Source organism: Otolemur garnettii, unplaced genomic scaffold (assembly GCF_000181295.1).
Source record: "Otolemur garnettii isolate 467f Iridium unplaced genomic scaffold, OtoGar3 scaffold00333, whole genome shotgun sequence".
Taxonomy (NCBI): Eukaryota; Metazoa; Chordata; class Mammalia; order Primates; family Galagidae; genus Otolemur; species Otolemur garnettii.
In genome coordinates, this window is record NW_003852728.1 from 177021 (window position 1) to 196924 (window position 19904).

Below are 19904 nucleotides of genomic sequence, written 5' to 3' on the forward strand. Positions count from 1 at the left end.
AAACTGCAAGGAAAAGAAAGGTGGACCTTTCTCCCTGAATTAAGGAGCAAGACAAGTATGTTGACTATACAATTCAGTACTAGAGGGCTTAGCCAATGTGATAAGAAGAAAGAATGATAATGTAAGAAAAAATATATGTTAAAAGCAAAAGAAGAGAAATGGAGGAAAGTAAAAATGCCATTATGTATAGGCAGCATGACTTGTTTACATTAAAACCCTAAATACCTAAGTATTTATATAGTAAAGATATTCTAAAAGTTTATCTTTAGGTATTTAGGGTTTTACAATCTTATTTAGTTTGCTAATTAATTCTAATAGTATATCTTTAGATATGTAGGGTTTTAATGTAAACAAGTCATGCTGCCAATAACCCAATTTTAGCCCAAGAATAAGGGAAAAAGGGAGAGGTAGGGGAGGAGATAGGGGAGGGTAGGTGGAAGGAAGGTGATTGGTGGGATCACACCTATGGTTTATCCTATAAGGGTACACGTGAATCTTTCTAACTGTAGAATATAAATGTCTTAACACAATAACTAAGAAAATGACATGAAGGCTGTTAACCAGATGGATGAAAGTATTTCAAATTGTATATAGAAATAACACACTGTACCTCATGATAGTATTAATGTACACAGCTATGATTTAATAAAAAATAAAAAAAAATTAAATGGTAAAATCAATTACATTTCTGTATATCAGTGACAAAATATTTTTAAAGTACCATTTATTTAGTCGAATAAAAATACCAACACCTAAGTATTGATCTAAAATATGTATGTGTAATACTTTGACACTGAAAGTAGGAAACAATAATAAGAAACATAAAAATAAAAAACACACAAATAAATGGAAGCATATACTATGTCCAAAGATTAGAAATCTTGGTAATGTAATATGTGACAAGTCTCCCCAAATTGATATGCTGATTCAATGTTATATCAATAAAAATTTTTGAGTTTTTTGTCATAACTGACTAGGTGATTCTAAATCTTATATGGAAATGAAAGAGCCACAAATATATAAGACAATTCAGAAGAACAATAATAAACATGAAAGGTATATAATACCAAATATTACACCAATTTATTTTAAAATGACAGTAGTTAGAACAATGTAATATTAATACAAATACAGATAACCAATAGACTAGAAGAGAGATTGAGAGAGAGAGAGACCTGTATAGATATAGTCATATGAATTATCCCAAAGTTGATATGCACTGGGGAAAGATAGCATTTTCAATATATGATGTCAGTCAATTGAGAATCTATGAGGAAGATGTGATTATTGACTTCTGTCCACATTACACACCAAAATCAATAGTAAGTGGATTGTAGAGCTCAAGTGGAAAAGTAAAACAAACAAATTACTAGGAGATAAAAGAGAAAAACTTAATGATAATGGAGTAGACAAATATTTCTCAAACTTGAAATAAAAATTTCTCCAATTATAAACTATAGCACTCTTACCTTTTCCAACAATGAAAATTAAAAGAAAAAAATGATAGAGGAAGTGGGAGGGGCAAGATGGCCAACAGGAGCCAGCCTCCGACAGAAGCTCCTGTCCAAATGGAAGGATAATGTCCAGAAAATACTCAATAATGTTGAAGATTGGGAGCTCAGCCGAGAGAGAAAAATGATATCTGCAGGACACCTCTGCTGAGGCAAGTTGAGACTACAAAAAAGCAATCTCAAGGTACATAATACACTCCAAAGGAAAAGTCTCTGTTCCCTCTCCCAAGAAAGTTGTGTTTTCTCTTTGTTTTCTCTTCGTCTGCTCCTGTAAGTTTTCTATAGGCGAACAGTGAACTGAAGACCTATTATCTTAACCCACAGGTGAGAGCTACAGGAAGGGGGTTCTACTCCCCTAGAGGGACCCTGCTGAGATCCTGAACACTCCCTCACCAGGCAGAAAAACTGAATGAAAGTTTTTCACAGTCATTTTCAACTTCCAGTCCACGCTTCCCCCCTTGTGTACAGAGACAGTGGGGGGGGCAAAGAGAGCACTGTCCCACTGCGGGGAGCAAGCTCCCAGTCCTGGTCCTGCAGCCAGAGAACTGTTAGAGCCACACGCATTTCCTGGGCACTGGTGATCCCCACTCCCAAGGCCTGAGACCTGCAAGAGCCGTGCAAGTCCTGAGGGCAACAGCGGAGTTCCTGGCTCCCAACACCCGGGCCAGGTGGACCAGAACTGCTTGCTAGATTCGCATGTGCCGCATGAGTGGCTGCTGAGTTCCCAGCTCTTGGCACCTGGGCCAGGCTGGCCTAGACCTGCTTGCTAGACCCACGAGCAGCCGCCGAGTTCCCCACTCCCAGCACCCAGACCAGACGGGCCCAGAACTGCCTGCTAGACCCACATGTGACCAATGAGTTACCTGCTCCCAGCACCCGGGCTGGGTGGGCCCAGAACTGCTTGCTAGACCCGTGCGTGCCCCACAGGCAGCTGCCAAGGTTCCCACTCCTGGCACCCAGGTTTGGCAGGCCCAGAACTGCTTGATAGACTGGCACATGCCCCGCAGGTACACGCCGAGTTCCCCGCTCCTGGCACTTGGGTTGGGCAGGTCCAGAACTGCCTACTACACCCAAGTGGCCACTGAGTTCCCTGCCCTCAGCACCAAGGCAAGGTGGACCTAGAACTGCTTGCTAGACCTGCAGGAGGCTGCTGTTTCACCACTACTGGCATGTAGACTGGATGGGCCCAGAACTGCTTGCTAGATCAGTGAACCTTGCAGGCGGCTGCTGAGTTTCCCACTCCCAGCACCTGGGCTGGGCGGGTACAGAAATGCTTGGTAGACATGTGGGTGACCATCAAATTCCCTGCTCTGTGCACCAGAGCTGGGCAGGCTCAGAAGCACTTGCTAGTCCCACATATGCCCCATGGGCCAAGGCAGAGTTACCCACCCCAGCACCCGCACCAGATGGGCCCAGAACTGCCTGGTAGAGCCACACACTCCAAGCATCCCCAGACGGTGGACTAAGAATTATGAGAGGAGGGTCAGTGAGAGGGAAACACACTAGAACGGCAGTACCTGGAGGTGAAGAACAGCAGTGGCAGCACTGGGAACAATAAGGCTCACACTATGAGGCTTTGCAGGACAGAGATGCCTCTGCCTCTCTGGGCAACCAGAGGAAGCCAGCACTTTCTCCGGTGGCAACCACTGACTGAATGGTTCTGATACAGACTCCAAATGGTGTAAACTGAGCATGGGGCAGAATCAGCAGAAAAACTCAGGCAACATGAATAACCAGAGTAGAACAACTCCCCCAAGCAAAAATGAGGTAGATGCAATTGAAGACCCCATCCATAAACAGATGACTGAGATGTCAGAAATCAAGTTCAGAATTTAGATAGCAAATAAGATTAACAGAATGGAAGAAAGGAGGGAATTAGAACTTCAAGAAATTATTCAAAAGATGTCTCAAGAAATTATTCAAAAGATGTCTCAAGAATTAAACGATTTCAAAAATAAAATGACCGAAGAGAGTTTGAAACATTGAGGCAAGAGTTTGCAGCCCTCAAAGATGGAAAAATACGATAGAATCCTTTGGTAACAGAATGGAACACACAGAAGAAAGGATGTCTGATATTGAAGATAAAGCTTTTGAAGGAGCCCAAGTACTCAAAGATGAAAAGAAATGGAGAACAAAAATGAATCTTTCTCTCAGAAAGCTCTGGGATAATTCGAGGAAAACTAATATTCGCCTTATGTGAGTCCCTGAAGGTGACGAAGTTGCTTCACCAAACACAGAGGCTCTTCTTCATGAACTCATGAAAGATAACTTTCTAGACATGCCAAGAGATCCTGAAATTCAAATAGAAGATAGTTTCAGAACCCAAGCACTACTCAACCTGAACAAGACATCCCCCAGGCACATCATAATTAACTTCATAAAGTTAATATGAAAGAGAAACTTCTGAAAGCAGTTAGATGTAAGAAAACCATAACTTACAAGGGGAAGAGTATTAGAATGACAGCAGATCTCTCTGCTGAAACCTTTCAGGCTAGAAGAGGGTGGTCATTGATTTTTAATCTCCTAAAACAAAACAATTTTCAACCCAGGATCTGGAATCCAGCTAAAATGAGTTTCATCTATGATGGAGAAATTAAATATTTTAACTACATTCAAATGGTGTAGAAATTTGCCATGAATAAACCAGCTCTCCTGGAAATTCTCAGACCTATTCTCCATAATGACCAATGCAATCCTCCACCACAAAAGTAAACTCACTTAGAAACTTTTGATCAAATTTAAACCTCCACAGTGGTGAAAGGATTAAAAATGCCTACTGGAATATAGACTCAGGGTGAAGGAATGGTCATCTATATTCCAGGAAAATGGAAAGGAGAAAAAAGCAGGTGTTGCAATTTTATTCGCAGATACAATAGGATTTAAACCAACAAAAGTAAGCAAGGATAAGAATGGCCATTTTACATTTGTTAAGGGTAATACTCAATATGATGAGATCTCAATTATCAATATCTATGCACCCAACCAGAAGGCACCTCAATTTATAAGAGATACTCTGACAGGAATGAGCAACTTCATCTCTCCCAGCTCCATAATAGTCGGGGATTTTAACAGTCCTTTGGCAGTGTTGGATAGATCCTTCAATAAGAAACTTAGCAAAGAAATTTTAGATTTAAATTTAACTATTCAACTTTTGGACCTAACAGACATCTACAGAACATTTCATCCTAACAAAACTGAATATACATTTTTCGTATCAGTCCGTGGAACACACTCCAAAATTGATTACATCTTAGGTCATAAGTCTAAACTCAGTAAATTTACAAGAATAGAAATTATTCCATGCATCTTCTCAGACAATCATGGAATAAAAGTTGAACTCAGTAACAATAGGAATCTGTAGAATCATACAAAAACATGGAAGCTAAATTACCTGATGCTGAATAATAGATGGGTCAGAGACAAGATCAAGAAGGAAATTACCAAATTTTTAGAACAAAATGATAATGAAGACATGAGTTATCAGAACCTCTGGGATACTGCAAAGGCAGTTATAAGAGGAACATTTATAACATTCCTCAAGAGAATGCCAAAAGGGGAAGTTAATAACTTAATGGGACATCTCAAACAGCTGGAAAAGGAAGAACATTTCAATCCCAATCTAGCAGAAAAAAAGACATAACCAAAGTTAAAGCAGAAAGAAATGAAATTGAAAACAAAAGAATTATACAAGAAATCAATAAATCAAAAAGTTGGTTTTTTGAAAAGGTCAATGAAATAGAAAAACCTTTAGCAAACTAACCAAGAAAAAAAGAGTAAAATCTCTTATCTCATCAATCAGAAATGGTAAAGATGAAATAACAACAGATCCCTTAGGAATTAAAAAAATCCTTAATGAATATTATAAGAAACTGTATTCCCAGAAATATGAAAATCTGAAAGAAATTGACCAATACTTGGAAGCATGCCACCTTCCAAGACTTAGCAAGAATGAAGTGGAAATGCTGAACAGGCCTATATCAAGTTCTGAAATAGCATCAAGTATACAAAATCTCCCTAAAAAGAAAAGCCCAGGACCAGATGGCTTCATGTCAGAATTCTACCAAACCTTTAAAGAGGAACTAGTACCTATATTATTCCATCTTTTCCAAAATATAGAAAAAAAAAAGGAATTAGATGTGCTACCAAACACATTGTATGAAGCAAACATCACCTCATACCCAAACCGGGAAAAGACCGAACAAGAAAAGAAAAGTATAGACCAATATCACTAATGAATATTGATGCAAAAATATTCAACAAGATCCTAACCAACGAATCCAGCAACACATCAAACAAATTATACACCACGACTAAGTGGGTTTTATGCCAGGATCTCAAGGATGGTTCACCATATGTAAATCTATAAATGTAATTCATCACATAAACAAATTAACAAAGACCATATGATTCTCTCAATTGATGCAGAAAAACCTTTTAATAATATCTAGCATCTCTTCATGATCAGAACACTTAAATTGGTATTGAAGGGACATTTCTTAAACTGATAGAGGCCATCTATAGCAAATCCACAGTCAATATTGTATTGAATGAAGTTAAATTGAAATCATTTCCACTCATATCAGGAACCAGACAAGGTTTCCCATTGTCTCCATTGATCTTTAACATTGTAATGGAAGTTTCATTCATTGCAATTAGGGAAGAAAAGTTGATTAAGGGTATTCATATAGGGACAGAAGAGATTAAACTTTCACTTTTCGCAGATGATATGATTGTATATCTGGAAAACACCAGGAATTTAACTACAAAACTTCTAGAAGTGATCAAAGAATATAGCAGCGTCTGAGGTTACAAAATCAACACTCATAAATCTGTAGCCTTTATATACACCAACAGCAGCCAAGCTATAAAAATAGTCATGGACTCTATTCTGTTCACAGTAGTGCCTAGGAAGATGAAATATTTGGGATTTTACCTAACAAAGGATGTGAAAGATCTCTATAAAGAGAACTATGAAACTCTAAGAAAAGCAGTAGCTGAAAATGTTAACAAATGGAAAAATATACCATGCTCATGGCTGGGAAGAATCAACATTGTTAAAAAGTCCATATTACCCAAAGCAATATATAATTTTAATGCAATCCCTATTGTATCTCCATGGTCATACTTTAAAGATCTTAAAAAAAAAAATACTTCATTTTATATGGAATCAGGAAAAACCTTGAATAGCCAAGACAGGAATAAAAACAAAGCAGGAGGAATCACGCTACACAACTCAGATTATTCTACAAATCGATAGTGATTAAAACAGCATGGTACTGGCACAAAAACAGAGAGATAGATGTATGAAACAGAATAGAGAACCAAGAGATGAATCCAATTACTTACTATCACTTGATCTTCAATAAGTGAATCAAAATATTTAGTGGGGAAAAGACTCCCTGATTAACAAATGGTGCTGGATGAACTGGCTGGTGACCTGTAGAAGACTGAAACTGGACCCACACCTTTCATCACTAACTAAGATAGACTCTCACTGGATTAAAGATTTAAACTTAAGACATGAAACCATAAAAATACTAGAAGAAAGTATAGGGAAAATACTTGAAGAAATTGGCCTGGCCAAAATTTTATGAGAAGGACCCCTCAGGAAATTGAAACAACATTAAAATTACACTATTGGGACCTGATGAAACTAAAAAGCTTCTGCATAGCCAAGAACACAATAAGTAAAGCAAGTAGACACCCCTAAGAATGGGAGAAGCTGTTTGCAGGTTATGTCTCAGACAAAGAATTAATAAGCAGAATCCATAGGAAACTCAAACATATTAGCAAGAAAAGATCAAGTGATCCCATCTCAGGGTGTGCAAGGACTTGAAAAGAAATTTCTCTAAAGAAGATAGGCCCATAGCCTGCAGATATATGAAAAAATACTCAACAGCCTTAATCATTAGAGAAATGCAAATCAAAACTACTTTGAAATATCACCTAACTCCGGTAAGATTAGCCCATATCACAAAAATCTCAAAACCAGAAATGCTGGTGTGGATGTGGAGGAAAGGGAACACTTCTACACTGCTAGTGAGGATGCAAACTAATACATTTCTTTTGGAAAGATGTCTGGAGAACACTTAGAGAACTAAAAATAGACCTGCCATTTGATCCTGCAATTTCTTTATTAGTTATATGTCCAGAAGACCAAAAACCACATTACAACAAATATATTTGTATCAGAATGTTTATTGCAGCCCAGTTCATGATAGCCAGGTCATGGAAGAAGCCTAAGTGCCCATCAATCCACGAATGGATCAATAACCTGTGGTATATGTACACCATGGAATACTATGCAGTCATAAAGAAAGATGGAGGCTTTACCTCCTTCATGCTTATGTGGATGGAGCTGGAAAATGTTCTTCTTAGCAAAGTATCACAAGAATGGAAGAAACCGATTTACTGAGCTCTATTATCAAACTAATTTATAGCTTTTATATGAAATATGTAACCTAATTATAGTCTAAAAATATGTGGAGGGTGGAGGAGGAAGGGAGGGGAGTAGGGTGGATGGATGGAGGGAGGGTGATTGATGGGATCATCTCTATCGTTTATCTTACACAGGTACTAGTGAATATTTCTAAAAGTTAAATATAAACATCTTAACACAATAACTAAGAAAATGACATAAAGGCTATGTTAATCAGTTTGATGAAAATATTTCAAATGGTATATGAGGACAGCACACTGTACCCCATGATTGCATTAATGTACACAGCTATCATTTAAAAAAATGATAGAGGAAAGGACACATTTATATTTTTGAACATTGTAACAAAGACTCCAAGAAATAGTATAATCATGATAGTAGTAACAATATCTAATATTTTGATTTTTATTATATGGTGTTTTGGTGTTTAATATAGCCAAACAGTTCTATTTTTTTTTTCCCTGTAGTAAAATTCTGGTCTCAACATTCTTTATTTTTTCTCTTTTATTTTTCTTTTAGACAAAGTCTCACTTTGTCGCTCTCAGTAGAGTGCCATGTCATCACATCTCACAGCAACCTCAAAATCTTGGGCTTAAGTGATTCTTTTGCCTTGGCTCCCAAGTAGCTGGGATTACAGGTGCCCACCACAACACCAGGATGTTTTCGGTTATAGTTGTCATTGTTCTTTGGCAGGGCTGGTTCAGGTTCGAACTGGCCAGCTCCAGTGTATGTGGCTGGTGCACTAGCTACTGAGCTACAGGCACCAAACCCCTTTCTTCCTTTTCAGTTTATGCACCTCCTGATTCAAATCTATTATTTATGAGCATGACTTCCTCCTTGTCCTATTATTTTTGCTCTCCCTTTCTTTTATTAATTACTTCTTTGAAATTTTAGTCTCTAGTAACTGAGTTAATTCCTCAAATTTGAGTAATAAATTACAATGTAGTTTTCACTGATTTATCCACTCAACTAATAAATATTAAGCACTTTTGAAGATTGAATTATCCCTATTTCCCAGATTTTCATATCTTAATTTCTAAAATCTGTGCATATTATGTGGTAAAAGATACTTTGCATATGTTGAGATTGAGACATTATTCTGGATTGTCCAATAGGAAACAAAATGTAATCATCAGAGTTTTTGTACTAGAGAATAAAGGATTCAAAAGATGAGAAGCAAGTTGACTGTGGAAGCATAAATTGGAGCAATGCACATTGGAAGAATAAAAAGAGAGCACATATCAAAGAATAGGACACCACTAAAATTCAAAAGGACGGAAAGTATGGGCATAGTGGCTCATGCCTGTAATCCTTTGACTCTGGAAGGCTAAAGCAGGTGGATTGCCTGAGTTCAGAAATCTGAGACCAGCCTGAGCAAGAGAAAGACTCCATCTCTAAAAGTAACTGGGCATTGTGCCAAGAGCCTGTACTCCCAGCTACTGGAGAGGCTGAGGCAAGAGTATGGTTTTTTGTTTTTTTTGTTTTTTTTTTTTTGCCATCTTTATTTTTTAAATTACAGTTTTTTATTTCAAATTAATAAGAGGGTACAAATTTATAGCTTACATTGCTCTAATTTCTATGTAAAGCTCAAATTGTATTTGAGCCCTTTATCCAAGGAACATTATGAACAGCCTCCCATTGTGCACATTATGAGATATCCCATCAATTACCCTCCTTCTTCCCAAAAATTGCCCTCCTCCTCCTCTCCTTCTTGGTGGACTATATTTGTGTTTTATTGTTCATGGGAACATGTAATTGTTTGTATATTGGTTTCATATTAGTACTGAGTACATTGGATATTTGTTTTTCCATTCTTGATATACTTTATTAAGAAGAATGTGTTTCAACTCCATCCATGTAAACATAAAAGATGCAAAGTCTCCATCTTTTCTTATGACTGAATAGTACTCCATGGTGTACATATACCACAGTTTGTTAATCCATTCATGAGTTGATGGGAGTTTGGGTTTCTTCCACGACTTCACAGTTATGAATTGAGCCACAATAAACATCCTTGTGCAAATTTCTTTGTTGTAAAATGATTTTTGTTCTTTTGGGTAGATACGTAGTAATGAAATTGCAGAATCAAATGGAAGGTTGACTTTTAGTTTTTGGAGAACTCTCCATACTTCCTTCTGTAAATGCTGTATTAGTTTTCAGTACCACCAACAGTATGGAAGTGTACCATTCTCTCCACGTCCACACTAGCATCTATAGACGTGGGACTTTGTAATATGGGCCAGATGTAGAAGACTAAAACTGGAACCACACCTTTCATGATTGACAAAAATTGATTCTTGTTGAATAAAATATTTAAATTTAAGACATGAAATAGTAAAGTCCCTAGAAGAGAATGTGGGGAAATACTTAAAAATATAGGCCTGGGGAAAGATTTTATGAGGAAGAAGACCCTGGAAATTGCCACAACACCAAAAATAAATACATAGGATTTTTATCAAGCTAGAAAGCTTCTGTACAGCTAAGGGTACCACAACCAAATCAAACAGCCTTGGGAACAGTTGAGGATTTTTGCATGTTACAAATCTGACAAAGGCCTAAAAACTAGAATCTATAGAGAACTGAAATAAATCAACAAGAAAAGAACAAACAACCCCATTTGTAAGTGGGTAAGAGAATTGAACAGAAATTTCTCTGAAGATGACAGACTAATGGCCAACAAACACATGAAAAAATGCTCATAGTCTTTAATCATCAGAGAAATGCAAATCAAAACAACTCTGAGATATCAGTTATCTACAGTAAGATCAGCCCACATCACAAAAGGATGTCTAGAGCCTAAGAGTTTGTTGTTGCTGCGAGCCGTGATGCCATGGCATTCTACGAAGTGCAACAGGGTAAGACTAAATCTGAAAATAAATAAATAAATAAAAATTTAAAAGAACAAGAAAACAGATTCTTCCCTCAAAGTCTCTAGAAGAAACCAACCCTACTGGCACCTTTATTTTATCCCAGTGGATATGATTTCAAACTAAGAAACTGTCATTTAAGCTACTTAATGCAAATTTTATATATCAATAGGAAATTAATGCAAATCTTGGTACCAATGGTGGTTGCTGTTGTAACAAATATCTAAAGACGTGGAAATAACTTTGGAATTGAGAAGTGGGGAGAGGATATAAAAAGCTTAGATTACCTTTAAAAACACTAATAGAAAATAAAGATGTTAAAGTTTCTGCTGTTCCAAGGACTCAGGCAAAGTGAAGAACATGGTAAATGAAATCTTGTATCATCTTTTGGAATAATTAAGTTGTCATGAAAAGTCTGTTGGTGAAATATGAACTTTAAAGGTTTTGCTACTGAGAGCTCAGGGAAAAGCAAAAAACATTTCATTGAAGACTAGTGGAAAGGAAATCTTTGTTATATAGACGTGAAAACATAGCTGAATTGTGTTCTACAATTATGTGGAATGTAGAACTTGTAAGTTTATAAATTTATGAACTCAGGTATTTAGCTGAGAAGATATTTAAGCAAAGCTTTGAAACTTTGATGTGACTTGTCCTTGCTGCTTACTTTAAAATATGAAAGGAAAAAATGTAAAATTGAAGGAAGAACTGTTAAACAAAATAGCCATGACTAAATTATTTAAGAAATTCTCAGTTTACCCATATTTTAAAAGATGGTAATATTACTGTTCACTGTCAGAAATTTGTACTCTGAAGAAAAGACTGAGTGTGACTGGACAACGTTTTGCTTTTGCTGAAAGGTAAGGCAAGATCGTGACACAGAAATTTGCTTAGCTATCTCAGCAAAAGCCAGTAGTAGGAGATGTATAAATCTTTCCTTTATAAAGACCTGTGGAGGACTATCTTTTCTGATGGCATGAATCTTTATGATATACACAATGGAAACACTGCCAGTTGGAAATAAAAGGCAGAGAGACCAGAAGAATGAAAGAAAGCCATAAATCTGACAAATCTCCACAGGCAGAAAACAAGCTGACAAAGCTATTCAGTTAAACGCATGTGCTACTTTTAATATGAAGAATGGATAATTCTGCAGGCAAATTTGAAGGCCCAGGGAGTGGAGCCACAAATCCAGGAAGGGGAACTGCAAACACAGTGAATTGTTTAAAAGCATCGTAACCCAATGGAGTTTTCTCAGTTTGACTTAGACATTGCTTGGGGCCAATGATCCTTTTCATCCTTTTGTTTTACTTCTTATTAAATTGAAGATCTATAAATGTTACTTCTACCTTTGTCTAATCATTGTCTTATAAATGCAGAAAACTTGTTTTCCAGTTTTGTAGTTCTACATATATATAATAATTTTGCCTCAGGGTAGCTCATATATAGCATCTCATCTATACCTGATTTTAGAAACTGGGGCTTCTGTGGTGGTGATATTTAGATAAGATATTTGGCTTAAGAATGAAATAGCTGACAGTTTTGGAGATGTTGGTTTGGGGTGAATGTATTTGCATGTGAAGTAAATATGAAACTTTAGGGTTCAGTATGAACTGTGGTTGACTGAAAAATAAACCCCAATGACATACATTTCCTAATTTCTAGAATTTGTGAATTTTATCTTACATGGCAAAATAGAATTTTAAAGTGTGATTAAGAATCTTGAATTGGGGAAATAATCCTGTTTTCTCCACTAAGTATAATAACAATCATATTCATAAGCAGGAGGCAAAGGGAGATTTGATTAAAGAAAGAGAGAAGGAAGCATGACAACAATGCAGATATAGGATTGATACAGTCACAAAGCCAAGCAATTCTATCAACTATTATAAGCTAAGATGAAAGGAATGGATTCTTCCCTTATGCTTCCACAAAGAATGAGCCTTGCCAAAACCTTAATTTTAGCTTTGAATGAGTCATTTTCTACTTATGTCATTTATAAAAAAAGAGAATAAATTTCTATCATTTTAATTCCCTCAATTTATGGTAATTTGTTACAGACACAATAGGAAACTACTAAGCAATGTAATAAGAAGAGATGGCAACAATCTATGTAAAAGATCAAGATGACTTATACTTGGTGGCAGGATTGGTGATAAGTGACAAATTATAATGTTTTTTGAAAGTAATCCCTATAGGATGTTCTGATAATACTGGATGCTATTTGCTAGAGAGAGAGCAATCAAGGATGACACCAAAGGTATGTTACAGTGTATGTGTGTGCGTATGTGTGTATGTTTACTTAAGCCAATGAGTGAATAGTAGTGCCAGTTTCTGAGATGCAAAATATTGATGGATGAGCAGGTTTAGAGGAGGTATGAAACAAGAATTTGGTTTAGACCTACTGATTTTGAAATATCTATTAGATATCTCAGTGGATATATCAATAAAGCAGTTAGATATAATGAGTCTTGAAATTAGAGGTGGTCCTCTTTCCTACTTATAAACATTAATATACAATGTTATTCAGTTCCATGGTTTTATATGCCCTCTACACTACGATATATTCCAATTTAAAATACAGACAATTAAGTTCACCAATCATCCTAGAAAAAATGTTACATACCTTATTGGTAAATAACATTATGGACACTAGATAGCCAAGGGGATTACTTCAAAGGTGACCATGGCGATATTCAATAATGAGGTATGTAGCAGTTTTTCTAGGATGAGCTACCACAGTTAATGTTCTCAGAAGTCCAAAAACTTAATTTTGGAGCTTTCAAAATTTAAATATTGAAAAACTGAAGAGAACTCAGCAACAGAGGCTGAGAAAGAACAGCTAGTATGGTAGGTAGAAGGGAAATCAAGAAAATGTAGTGACAGAGTAACCAAGAGAATAATGTTTCATAAAGGGAGGTGGTGGTTCACTCCTGTAATCCCAGAACTTGGGAGGCCAAGGCAGGTAGATTTTCTGAGCTCACAGGTTTGAGACCAACCTGAGCCAGAGCAAGATCCCCATCTCTAAAAAATAGCTGGGCCTTGTGGTGGGCACCTGTAGTCCCAGCTACTTGGGAGACTGAGGCAAGAGAATCACTTGAGCCCAAGATGTTGAGGTTGCTGTGAGCTATGACATCACAGCACTCTACCAAGTGTGACAAAGTGAGATTCTGTCTCAAAATAAATAAATAAATAAATAGGATTAATCCTATCAAATATTGCTAGTGACTTTGTAAATATGAAAGCTATTGGAGAATTTTATTTCCATGGAATGGTAGGAACAATATTCTGGAAAAAGGCTGAGAAAGAATGAAAGCTAATAAATTCCAGTGAGGGGTCTGATATTTAGGATAGGAGAATGAATAATCTTTTTTCTCATTTGTTCTTCTTGAATTATTTATCATAGGTATGCATTCAATTTTTCACTTAGTATCTAGTTTTAAAAGAAGTTGTTAATGGGATACAAGAAAGTGGAGATAATTATGTCAATAATCCTTTCAAAGAGTTTTTCTATATACATGTGATGGGATATAGGGTGATACCTAGAAAAATTTGTGGGGGTATAGATTATTTTATGTGGTAGGAACTACTACTTTGTTTGTATGTTCATGGGAATGATCTCATACATATTTAAGAAAAATTATTATACAGAAGAAAGGAGTTAATAAAAAAAAAGCCATATCCTTAAATAGTAAAAAAAATCTAAAATCCAGTCTTGTGAGTTGAATTATGTTCCCAGAAAAGATATATTAGTTTATAACATTTGGTAGTTGTTAATATAAACTAATTTGAAAATAGAATACTTTTCAGATGTAAACAATTTAAGATGAAGTCTTACTGAATTATGTTGTGTCTTAATCCAATTATTCATGTCGTTCTAAGAACAGGGAGATTTGGACACATATCAAAAAGGGAAAGAATGTCATATGATGACATAGGTAGAGATTGCAGTGATGAATCCATAAGCCAAGCAATGCCAAAGTTTGTCATAAACTGCCAAATGCTAGGATAGAGAGGCACGGGACAGATTCTTTCTCAGAAACTCTAGAAAAAAATCAGTCCTGCTGATACCTTGATTTTAGACTTCTAGGCTTCAGAACTGTGAAACAATACATTTATTATGGGGTAAGCTACCCAGTTTGTGGTAATTTGTTATGGTAGCTTTAGAAAACTAACATACCCTGTTAGAGGAGATAGACTTAAATTGGAGCAAGAAGAGGGCATCTGCTTTAACAGCAGAGAAGACAAAGCATAGAGATAAAGATACATATAGACTAGTATATTTGGTAGTGATGATGGTAAATTTTACCCCTACTTAGTTAATACAGATGTGAGAAGTGTGGAAAAGCAGAACATGTTTATTTTATAGAGTGGGAGAGGTAAAGGTTAGAGAAATATAATTACCAGATACTATTAATGTCCCATTTGAAGTCTATCATTACACAATTAAATTAAAGTTAATTAAATTGGTTCCTATTTTTTTATATATTTTTTTTACTCACATTCTTCTTGGAAGAGTGAAATCATAGAGTAATAGGTGAGTTAAGTTTATTTAAATTAAATTTTTGTTAACAGAGAAGTCAAAAAGAAAACTGGAGTATAGGGATTTGAGGGTGTATGCAAGGGACTAGTTGTACTGGTTCAAAATGAGCATGTAAGAATATAATAAATGGTGGTATATGGATATAATTCCATAATATGGAATATTATGTAGTCTTAAATAAAGATGGAGACTTTACCTCTTTCATGTTTACCTGGATGGAGCTCGAAAATATTCTTCTTAACAAAGTATCTCAAGAATGAAAGAAAGAGTATCCAATGTGCTCAGCCCTACTATGAAACTAATTTATAGCTTTGGCTATAACCCAATTATAGCCCAAGAATATAGGGAAAGAAGAAAGGGAGAGGAGGGAGGGGAAGGATGGGTGGAGGGAGGGTAATTGGTGGGACCACACCTACGGTGCATCTTACAAGAATACACATGAAACTTACTAAATGTAGAATACGAATGTCTTAACACAATAACTAAGAAAATGTCATGAAGGCTATGTTAACCAGTTTGATGAAAATATTTCAAATTGTATATAAAACCAGCACATTGTACCCCATGACTACATTGATGTACACAGCTATGATTTAACAAAATAAATACATAAATAGAATATAAGATGGGTAAAAATTTCTGATGGGTAACATGGACAAGTAAATACATGGGGGAGGAATTGGCAAGGAATATTGGAAAGGTGGTCAGTATTATAAGAGTAGAATTGTGTCAGTGGCAGTATTAGAGGTTCTGAGGTAACAGTTGGAGAGTGAAATGTTTAAAATTAAGCAGGACTTTGGGGCGATATGTATTGGAATAAAATAATAAAGTAAAATATAAGACAAGATAAGTGGATAAGAGAGGGTGAAAGGATTGAAATGTTAAATAGGAGAGATCATCTACATAGTAAAGTCACTAGAAGATCAAACTAAGACAAAAGTACTATTGGAGAAAATAATAGTCAGAAATGAAGGAGAGTGACCTGGGAATGAGATAACGAATATAACAACGACAACAACAACAAAATGATAGCAGGTGATATAATCCAAAGACTTGAGATTCAATGTTGGCTTTTGGGAAGTAGGAAATGAGAATAACCTAGAGATGACATTCAGAAAAAAGCAGACATCTATTGCACTCCTAGGCTCCATGGTAAGAAGGGATGTGGGAAGAAAAACATCACCTGTTGAGAAGGCTTTTGGAAAAGGAATGAATTTGAAACAAAATCAGGTTTTAGATCAAGCAAGAAGGTGGAGGTACCATTTAGATAGATAGAAGTGGAAGGATGTTGCTAATGATGGTGAATTTCAAAGAAATTATGTCCAATGGTTCTGTAATACTGAGGTCTTCATGATTTAAGAGGGAAGATCATATGAAGGCATACTAAAATTAGAAATGTCTTTATAGGAGCAATATTGATCTGAAAAGTTCATTTTGGGGAATTTCATTTTAATTTCTAGACCAAATCATTCTTTTTCTTTCTTTGAAATGGTACTGAATTTTGTTTTTCTAGAAATAATATGCACTCATTGAAAAAATAAGTGTTACAAAAATATATCATTTATACAATTTCAGAATATTAGGGGATATATATGTTTTCTTTACATACTTTGGTTTTGTACAGATTGAGTCAAAGTTATGCATGTAAGTGTGTCCTTCACCTAGATAATGGGCACTGTACCCAATAATTATGAATCTACTCGTCATATCTCAGGAATGTTTCATGTAAAAAGGGGAAATCCCTGTAATTCTTTCTGTGAAATAATTTTTCAGAATTTTAATTACTGTGCCAAAAGTTTTCTAAATTTTCTAATTATTTAGGTTGTGCATCTTTTGGTGCTTACTGTCTGTGATCTTTTTTTTTATACACAGGGTAGCCATACAACTCAACTATTTTCATTCCCAAGTAACTATGTTTTTATTATTTATTTTTGTAATATCTTTATATTACATTGTATCATAAGAAATTTCCAATTTTGGAGTCAAAGTATTTGAATGTTGACAATCTTATATTGTTCAATGTAATACTCATGAATATATACTGGTAGGTTCAAGTCAACATGACCTATATTATTTTAATCATTACAGTAATTTAAGCAATTTTTTTTTTTTTTTTTGTAGAGGCAGAGTCTCAATTTATTTCCCTTGGTAGAGTGCCGTGGCATCACACAGCTCACAACAACCTCCACCTCCTGGGCTTAGGCAATTCTCTTGCCTCAGCCTCCCAAGTAGCTGAGACTACAGGCATCCGCCACAACACCCAGCTATTTTTTTGTTGCTGTTTCGCTGGGGCCAGGTTTGAACCCGCCCCACCCTCGGTATATGGGGCTGGCACCCTACTCACTGAGGCACAGGCACTACCCCTTAAACAATATTTTTAAAGATGAGATTGGCTTTTAAAATAAAAACCAATACTGAAAGATGCAGTGCTAAAGACTGCAGAAATACTTTTATTTAATTCCATACAAATAATGTCTTATCTTACACTTTAATGACTCCCTTGAAAATAAGCTCATTACACTTTTCCTTATTGTACATAATAGTATCATCCTTTTTAGAATTATCTAATTTCCCTTACATCTAAAATTAAGTATACTAAACCAGTATAGAAAAGTCTTATCTCATTTTATCCTGCTTTAAACCTTATAGATTCTTCACAGAAATTGATTCCTTCCACTCTCTCTAAATTATGATGTAATTATAAGAAACTGATCCTTAGTGAAGTAAAATGTTCATGATGATAAATCTATCTTGTGAAAGAATCAGAACTATCTTAAATTCAAAGTAAAGTACCTATGATACTGATAGGAATTTTATATCTCTGTTTATAATACAAATTTTTAACTATAAATAAAATGACTATGAGAGAAACATTCTTTACACTTAAATGTATAAACATATAAACAAACTGAGCATGATAGTCATGAAAAATACTAAAAAAGTATTAAAAAGAGGACTCACAACCGTGGAAGAGACATTTCCCCTGCCTATATGTTGCCAGGACTTTAGCATTGTAAGTTCAAACTGGTGCTGTTCAGTGATGACCTCATAAAGAGACTATGAACAGTAGACATTTAAAGGGAAAAGGCAGAGTATTTTAAAGTGCTTGAGTACTTCTGAATATCATTTTAAGATTTTGAGTGTATTTACACACAACTGTTTAACATTTGAACCAAGAGAATCAGTGACTTAATCTACTGATTTGATTTAATAAATATCTATGTGTTATTAGTCTATTTTATCAGTACTTTTGAGTGTAAGTAAATGTACACAGGTGTGTGTGTATGTGTGTGTTTGTGAAAGATATATATGAAAAGAATGAAAAATAGAAAAATAGAAACATTCCTCTACAAGGAGAAGGTGTAATTTAGTACATTTTCTTTACTTTCAGGCTTTTTTCCCTAAAATATTTTCATATGTTTATATCAATAATTTCAACAAATAATTGGAAATAAGTGACTTGTCCTTAGACTTGTAAATACACGAAGGTAAAATGTCTGTGAAAATGATGCTGAAAAGTCTAAAAATTATTTTTTCCCAAACCTAAAAACAACTGTTGTTGTTTGCACAAAGTTCAGTTAAAAGAAGTTATCAATTGATAATTGTTTCTACTTTGTAGGAAATTAGTAAATATGAGTTTTTCATTATAGAAATGAAAACTCTTAGGGAAGATAGACGATAGATATATATATGGGGAAATTATACTTATACATATTGTATATAACAGTGGACATCTTTCTAGACCAGGGAGAAGAAGCAGTTCATTGGTTACTACTGTTGAAAACCATGTTTTGTCATTAAATTTTTCTTTATTTTCATTTTGAAATTTTATATTTTTATATAATTCTAGTCATATTTTATTTTATAAAATGGAAGAAGACAATGGTTAAAATATAGAATAGTTTCAGTGGAGCAGATGAATGCAATATAATATTTCATAACCGTTCCACTGGCCAAACAAAATTCACAGATTAGTCAAATAGCATTTCCTTTTGTAGGAAAGTAATGTAAAGTCATTCAGTTTGGAACTCAAAATTGAACCTCAATTATACACCTTAAAGGAATATGAATTATGTATTAAAAACCATGAAAATGTCATGTCATTCTTCTGACCCATTAATACCACTCCTAGTAATGCATCCTAAGTAAATTAGTATTTTAGCATGAAAGTATTCATTATAGTTTTATATAAAATATTAAAATCTGGAAACATTCTAAATGTTCAATATTGAGGAATGGTAAATTACTAAAGTAAATATCCATGAAGGCTGGGATTGTGTCTATTCTGTACATCACTATCTCTCTAGCATTTGCATAAAAATAGGAGAATAAGACTACACATACAGTTTGATGTGTACTATATAAAGCAAATAGGCTTATTGTGAAAAGAATGAATGCAATTGCAACAAAATGCTAATATGATATTATAAGTAATTTTATTTTCTATATATCTTGTTTTGCATTTAAAATTTTCTGCAAGTGGAATGACATCAGCAAATGGCGGAACAGATAATGTCAGGTTTCAATTCCTTCTGCAAAAAGATCAA

General features: G+C 35.1%; 1 protein-coding gene across 1 annotated transcript in view; it reads right to left on the bottom strand.

The window, feature by feature from the left end:
- CYLC1 (cylicin 1) overlaps window positions 1-18392 on the bottom strand; it is a 74641-nt gene extending 56249 nt beyond the window's left edge. The window contains exon 1 of the mRNA XM_012813899.1: window positions 18322-18392. Within this exon, the coding sequence (XP_012669353.1) occupies window positions 18322-18335 (14 nt within the window). The 5' untranslated portion in view covers window positions 18336-18392. The remainder of the gene's footprint in view (window positions 1-18321) is intronic.
- Between the last annotated feature and the right edge of the window lie 1512 nt (window positions 18393-19904).